General features: G+C 38.9%; 1 protein-coding gene across 1 annotated transcript in view; it reads right to left on the reverse strand.

Annotated features, from left to right (window-relative positions):
- The window catches only part of LOC308093380 (guanine nucleotide exchange factor VAV3-like), a gene marked incomplete at its 3' end in the record, with an annotated part of 92,798 nt that overhangs the window by 20,509 nt on the left and 63,888 nt on the right, over positions 1-8,401 (reverse strand). Inside the window, exons 18-20 of the mRNA XM_080439716.1 lie at positions 7,545-7,567; positions 6,061-6,094; positions 773-903 (exon numbers count right to left, since the gene is read on the reverse strand). Coding sequence (XP_080295842.1) covers positions 773-903; positions 6,061-6,094; positions 7,545-7,567 — 188 coding nt within the window. The remainder of the gene's footprint in view (positions 1-772; positions 904-6,060; positions 6,095-7,544; positions 7,568-8,401) is intronic.

Consider the following 8,401-nt stretch of genomic DNA (forward strand, 5'->3'; position numbering starts at 1 on the left):
TTTAATCTGAGGAGACGTTGAAGTGGCCGCCGCGCGCCATTCGTTACGGAACATGGTCGAGTGTGGTGGGTCTGTGGGACAGACCGGTGACTGATGGTCTCGCTGACCTCGTCACTGTGTCTCCCGCAAAGTGGAATAAACAACGGGAATGGTCGCCATCTGTGGCTCATAGACAAGTGTTAAGGGCTTCAATTATCAGACGATTACACCTTGTCAACGGAAGCCACGTTGTGACGCCCCGTCGCTAATGTGTGTGTGTGTGTGTGTGTGTGTGTGTGTGTGTGTGTGTGTGTGTGTGTGTGTGTGTGTGTGTGTGTGTGTGTGTGTGTGTGTGTTTTTTAAGCCCTTTCAACCAGGTTTCCATATTTTGAAGAGAATGTAAAGAAAATATGTCGCGTAATATTTTTTTTATTGTGGAAATAGCAGATCTACAAGCTCACAATGCATCGGGTGACACTGCCGATGCATTGTGAGCTTGGAGATTGCTAATTTTCGATATTTTGTCATACGATGAAGAATATTATAGATTTGAATTTCTGTATGTCTTCTTTTTATCAAATCAAAACATTAGTAATACAGTGTCAAAACATAGGAGGGAGAGGATAACATGCGCACACACTCCCACACACACACTCCCACACACACACACACACACACACACACACACACACACACACACACACACACACACACACACACACACACACACACACACACACACACACACACACACACACACACACACACACACACACACACACACACACTGTACCTGCCACCAGGAGCTGTGTAGGTCTGCATTCATCAGTTCAATGACTTCGCCTGCGTGAACGCTCAGAGGGGGTCCACACTGGGGGCAGGGGACGCCACAGTAGTCTCTGATCACAAGCATTCTGGGTAATCCTGGCCGACAGGGAACATATACACACATTTACATTTCACACAATTTGGATGGCAGAGTGACTCATGACAACAAGCGCAACGGACGGTATACAGTCAATTTAAATCCCTCGATAACTGAGGATGAGCCGTAAGGGTCAAAGGCATAATGGCAAGGCAATGTCGGGGGGGGGGGGGGCGCGGGGGGGGCTCATTCCAATATCTTTTAAACCAAGGACTTCATGTACATAGCTGTTTCTTATACGTATCTGCTGCTATTTTAACAGCCTCATAACCATAACCATTCCTGTGAGCATGTACTGTAGATCTGCTATTTTTGCTAGTTAAAAAAAAAATGTAATGCAATGTTTCACCTATAATGATGCCCAAAATAGGGACCCCAGGTTGAAGCGTGTTTAAAGGTTTCATGACATGCTGGTTTACAAAACATTAAAAGTCTTTATTATGGTCCTTCAAACATGTATTAACATGTTTTAACTGAAAAATCCACTCCAGTGAGCCATGGCAGGTTTTTTTCTCTCTGTGTTCTGAAGCCTTTTCGCCTGTAATGAAAAAAAAAACTATTTGCCTACGGGTGTCGCTGTTGAGAGATTTTGCCTGTCAATCATCGCCTCTGCTCCGCCCCCCCCCAAATGAGAAGGAGAGGGGAGGGGCGGGGAGGAGAGGGGGCGGGATTAATAGACTGTGACCAGTGTTGGAATAGTTACTACAACATAGTAATATGTTACTTATTACATATTACTTGTTTAAAAAGTAATGTAGTTACTTTACTTATTACTCCCTGCCAAAAGTAACTAGTTACTTATTACTTAGTTACTTTTTTTTTCTCGCCCCCAGTAATTGCATCCTTTCTCCCCAAAAGTCTGACTTTGCATTTTCAACATTAGCAGTTGTTTTTTTTCTCTTTTCTGCAGCCTACATTGTAAAATCCTCATTGTTGATTTAACTCTGAAAAGTGTTCTGTACACATGACGGGTCCATTTGGTTCTATTTGTACACTCATTTCAATTATATTAAGGGGATATTTCACTTTCAAATAAAAGAAACATTTAAAAAATATATTAAAAATAAATAAAAAAAGTAATGGAAAAATCACGGCCCCCTCACGCATTAGAGTGTCCTACTAATGTGTGAGGGGGCCGTGATTTTGCCATAACTTTTTCATTTTTTAAAAATATTTATTTTTAATGTTTATTTTATTTGAAAGTGAAATATCCCTTTAACACTAAGACTTTTACTGTGTATGAATTCATAACTTACAGACTAAATGAAAACCATTTGACTATGAATTGAATACTAAGGACCTCAATGGAAACAAGACCGCAAGGACTTTTTTGGAAGTATTTTAAATGTATTTCATGTATTTTTTGCCTAAAAAAATATTCAAATTCAAACACCTGGGCTCAAACAGATAATGACTCATCATGAGACACAATCTTTGAACAACTTCTGTTGTTTATTAAACAAAATGTATTCTAATAAAATACAAAAATAAAAAGGCTCCCATAGCAACACATATCACATATCACATAACACATAGGCTCGTGAAAAAAGTAATAAATTACTTTTTGAAAAAAAGTAAAGGTAATAATATTACTCAAAACGTGAAAGTAATTAGTTACGTTACTAGTTACTGGGAAAAAGTAATAATATTACTTTAAGTTACATATTACTTTAGTTACTTTCCAACACTGACTGTGACATCAAAGTCCACGGGGCAAACCAAAGCACTTTTCTGAGCCTAATTATTCAGAAAACCCCAGACCACAGAAAATCCACTGAATGTTCAAAGTTCAGTATTTCTATGCGTAATTGAGGTCAGAAGACCAAAAAAATGTCATGAAACCTTTAAGATATATATGGAGAACTTTCCTACAGTATTCTGATCATAAGGCAGATACTGTATAATAATTTGTACTCAGATTTGTTGGAATGGCACTCTCCCGATAAACCACTAACACGTCTTGACCAGTCTTCTTCCTGTACAGTTGTAAAATGTCCAGTCCAGTATACATCCTTAGCATTGTCAGTTTGCACACAGCCACTAGCGTCCTGCTGTTACCAAGACTAAAAACCGCTGCCAAATAAGCAGACAGAGCCGCTTACTCTCCCGGCGCTACAGCACAGCCCCCAGCCATATCCCAGCCCTGGAAACCATCCCTGAGGACGCTATTAGCCCATTCAAACCGGGATCGTATCTGTGTAACCACTTTATCCATATTTTATATTTTGGCTATTCAAAAATAGCAGATATACAAGCTCATAGCTATGAGTTTGTATATCTGCTATTTTTGAAAAATCTTTAACATTTGTGCAAATATTTAAATTTATATATTTTTAAAGGGAACATTTGTAACTCAATTCTTTGCTTCTGGGGGGGGGTCCCTGGAACAAAATATTTTTTGGGGGTCCTTGACATGAAAAAGTTTGAGAACCACTGATATAGAAATATACGTTTTTCAGAAAACTGTTTAGATTTAGAAGACATTTTGTAGAATCCCCCAGAAGCAAAGATTTGAGTTACAAATGTTTGCCTTAAAAAATATATATATTCAAAGATTTGCCCAAATTTTCACGATTTCAAAAAAATAGCAGCTCTACAAGCTTGTACGAGCTTGTAGATCTGCTATTTTTGAATAACCAAAGAAATCAAAAACATGACACTGATTCTCTCCCGGTCTAAATGGGTTAGAGTTGACAGTCAGTGACCCTAGATGACTGGAATATCGCACGCGTCCCTTCGTTGGTTTGGAACACAATAAGCACAACTGACTCCCATAAGCCCCTCTCTTATCGATGTTGATTTATCACAAAGGCAAAAAGCTCGGTGGCTCTAAGGAGGATGTGGCTGGAAAATAGCGATCTGGAGGGGAAGGGGAGGGGGGGGTGGTTGTTTAGTTTTTTTCTTTTTTTTTCTTTTTCTGCAGGCATTTCTCATAATGAATCCGCCCACTCCAGTTCATATCCGTGCCAGCATGGCTTTTTTAACGCCATGTGGTGTTAGCGAAAAGTGTCTTTTAGCACACTGGGTATACAGACATCTTTACACTTCCTGTTATCCCTGACCCCCCCTATCCCTCCCCCCCTCCCCTCCCCCGCTTTCTCTGTAAATAATATACCCAGTGGTGGAAAAAGTACTCAAATGTTTTACCTAAGTGAAAGTATCAATACTGCAATGTAGAAATACTCTGTTACAAGTAAAAGTCCGGAATTCTAAATTTATTATTTTGATACCAATAGTTTTGGTATCAAAATGTACTTAAAGTACCAAAAGTAGAAAGTACTCATTATGCAAAATGAATGTCCCATTTCACAACTTTTCAAATGTATGAAATGTATACAAATCCTTTGAAAATAGCAGATCTACAAGCTCACAATGCATTCTGAGCTTGTAGATCGGCTATTTTTCAAATGGCCGAAATCAAATGTATAAAGTGCTGACGTGGTTAATGTATGTTTTGTAATGATAATCAAAATCTGCAAAGTAACTACTAAAGTTTTCAAATATTTGCAATAAATAGTAAAAGTAAAAAGTACAATATTTGGTTCTGAAATGTAGTGGAGTAGAAGTAAAAGTATTGACAATTGGAAATACTTGTCGTATATGATGAGGCATTAAACCGCGTTTAGCAGGCTTGTAGTTGTAATGAAATGGAGGAGAAGAAGAGAGACGTCGAGGTTTCCAAGTCCATGTTCATTTATTCAGCATTCAACAGCATCATAACAGCATAAGAACCAGCCAGGGAGCCAGGGCAGAGCCCTGAGCTCCACACAGCCTCACGTCGTGTGAGACAGTACTACCAATAATTTTACAATCACTTCTTCTTTATACACTGTAGGTAGCTAACATTAGACTACAAACTGCTCATTTGGGTGGGGGTCAGTGATCCCCACCTGTTGACCAAGCTCTTTGATCAGTGCTCAGTTGTTAGATTGACAGCTGTTGCTGCGTTAGAATTAGCACATTCACACATTCACCAGGCATTCACCAGTCACACACACTCATGATTACTCTTCTGACTTTAGCAAGGTAACATTTCACAGTTCCATCTAGTTTAGATTAATATAGTATCATTTCTTAATATGTTTTGACTTGCACACTGTTCAGATACCACATACTCAAGTAAAGTAAAAATACCTAAATATTTTACTTAAGTACAGTACTTGAGTAAATGTACTTAGTTACTTTACACCACTAAGTAGTATACCTTATTATTCTTCTGAGCTTTATCCCAATATGTTTTGTAGTATATTTTGCATTGTATTGTCTGTGTTATTATGTATTAGTGATGCATTTAGCACAAGGAACACAATGGAAACAAGCCCCTGGGGCTTTTTGTGTTATCCTTATAGCATAACCTTTGACTGTAGTACCTGTATTGTTATTAAAGGAGTAGTTCACCCAAAAAAATTACTTATTTGCTATCAATTGCACACCCCATGAAGCCTTGAATTCATGGATTTTTTTTGTTTTTGTCGCATTCCTAAGCCGATAATTTGATGACCGGGTGTACTTCCAGTAGGAGACACAAATTATCTACTTTGTGTCTCCTACCGGATACATTACCCGGTAGGAGACGGGAATCAAATTATTGGCTTAGGAATGCGACAAATAAAAAAAAGAATCCATGAGTTCAAGGCTTCATGGGGTGTGCAATTGATAGCAGATAAGTAATTTTTTGGGTGGACTACTCCTTTAAGCATGTTAATAAAGTATTCAATACATCAATCACTCTCTTTTTTTGTAAATTCAAATGCTCTGAACAATCTGTTTCTTTTCCCCTCTTTGAATAGGCAAGAGCCTAGAATCACAAGCATACTAGAGGCGCATCGATTCTCAACAACTTCTCTGAGATCTCTTCAGGGGGGATTATGTGGAGAGAAAAAAAGAGAATTTAAAAAAAGAATACGCCGAGGAAATATTAGATCTCAAAGCCAAAAGGTTGGCCACATAATAACTCAGAGGGATAGCTTTTATCTTCAGTGTATCCGCCACCAAATCTCACGGCGCGGGCCTCTATATATATATGACTGCATCCCTGCCCGCCCCCGCAGTTTTTCAGCACTCGGAGCCAGAGATGAAAAGTGACCAGCTATGGAAGTATAGAGTGCACGGCCCTGAGTGGGTTTCACAAAGCGATGCGGTCAACATGCACTGACCTGGGTCTGCTGGCCTCTGTGTCACGGTACCCCTCTGTGGTTGGTCGGATGGAGAGAGAGAGTGAAAGAGGAGGGGGGTGGAGGGGGGGATATTATGAGATAGAGTGACACACAGAGAGAGAGAGAGAAGAGGAGAGATTTTATTTTTGCGTCAAGAGCCATGCCAAATAACAACATCACTCTTAACCCATTAAGACCAGGAACGCATCTGTGTCATTCTAGATTTCTTTGGCTATTCAAAAATAGCAGATATACAAGCTCATAGCACGGCACCGAGTGCCGCGCTATGAGCTTGTAAATCTGCTATTTTTTTTAAAAAGCTTGAAAATGTGTGCAAAATCTCTGAAAAAAATATATTTTTAAAGCAAACATTTGTAACTCAAATATTTGCTTCTGGGGGTCCCTGGAACAAAACATTTTGAGAATACATATCATTTTGGGGGTCCTTGACAGAACCACTGATGTGGGAACATCTTTTGTAGAATCGGCCACAGGTCTTAATGGGTTAACCATTTCCTTGCTCCATACTTGGTCACCTCCTTTTTTTTCCAAATCTTTTCCCCCCAAAAATGTGGAACCATTTTCAGGGAATGGGGAACCAGCCCATACGCTGTGAATCGCTGCAGCATTGTGTTGATCATGAACTTTTGTCTGAATTTATGGGTATTAATTGAGCACAAATAATCAGTGGTGGAAAAAGTACTCAAATTATTTACTTAAGTAAAAGTACCAATACTGCAATATAGTAAAAGTCCAGAATTAAAAATTCAAAAATCAAAATGTACTTAAAGTACCAAAAGTAAAAGTACTAAATATTTGAAAATAGCAGATCAAAAAGCTCACAACGCGTCGCGATGCGACGCGTTGTGAGCTTGTAGATCGGCTATTTTCAAATAGCCTATGTATGAAATAGGGTTAAAGTGGTTAATGTCTGTTTCATTATATCATAATTTACATCTGAAAAGTAACTAGTAACTAAAGTTTTCAAATAATTGTAGTGGAGTAAAAGTACAATATTTGCCTCTGAGATGTAGTGGAGTAGAAGTAAAAGTATTGGAAATTGAAAATACTCAAGTAAAGTACAAATACCTCAACATTGTACTTAAGTACAGTACTTAAGTAAATGTACTTAGTTACTTTCCACCACTGAGCACAATGGTGTTATGGACATTGCTAGAGTGATACATTTGTTCTAAATGATCAACGTTAAAAGCTTCTATATCTGATGAAGTGATCTAACATGTTTCGTTTAATATCGCAATATATATGTTTTTTTCCAAACAAACCAAAAATATCACAATGTCAATTCTTTCCAATGTCGTTCAGCCCTATACTATGTGAATGAATGCATGCTCAGTGTGAATGTGTGTGAAGTGTATTATGTTGGAGCAAAGTGCCTCTGCAGCATGCTGTTACTAATGCTAATGACAGAAGCTGTGCTGGGTGTGAAGTCAAGGCTGAGCCTCGGTGCAGGGTCCTCCTACCTGTGGCCTGATTGTGGCACTATCTGCAGGAGAGGAGAGACAAGACACAGTGTGAATACCAGATCAGCCCATGACTACAGCCCGACACACACACACACACGCACGGACGCACGCACACACGCACGCACGCACGCACGCACGCACGCACGCACACACACACACACACACACACACACTCAAATTTTTTACTTAAGTACAAGTATTAACACCACAATGTAGAGATACTCTGTTACAAGTAAAAGTCTGGTAATCAAAATGTACTTGATTAAAAGTACATAAGCAATGGCATCAAATTAAACTTAAAGTATACCAAAAGTAAAAGTACTCATTATGCAGAATGTCCCGTTTCAAAAGGTATCATTATGTATAAAATGTATTGAAATCTTTTGAAAATAGCAGATCTACAAGCTCACAATGCGTCGCATCGCGACACGTTGTGAGCTTGTAGATTGTCTATTTGTCTATTTCCAAATATTGGCTATTTCCAAATAGCCAATATTTAAATAGGGCTGAAGTGGTTAATGTAGCCTATGTCTTGTCTTGTAATAATAATTCAAATCAAGTAAGTAACTTAAGTTTTCAAATAATTGTAGTGGAGTAAAAGTTTAGTGGAGATTTAGTGAAGTAAAAGTATTGAAAATTGGAAACACCCCAGTAAAGTAGAAGTACCTCAAAATTGTACTTAAGTACAGCACTTAGAGTAAATGTAATTAGTTACTTTCCACCACTGATGACTACTGTACGCCCTGACACACACACCCACACCCCCCCACACGCACACACACACACACACACACCCACACACACACACACACACACACACACACACACACACACACACACACACACACACACAC

Source organism: Gymnoscopelus braueri (assembly GCF_963280865.1).
Source record: "Gymnoscopelus braueri genome assembly, chromosome: 10".
In the NCBI taxonomy this organism is placed as follows: domain Eukaryota; kingdom Metazoa; phylum Chordata; class Actinopteri; order Myctophiformes; family Myctophidae; genus Gymnoscopelus; species Gymnoscopelus braueri.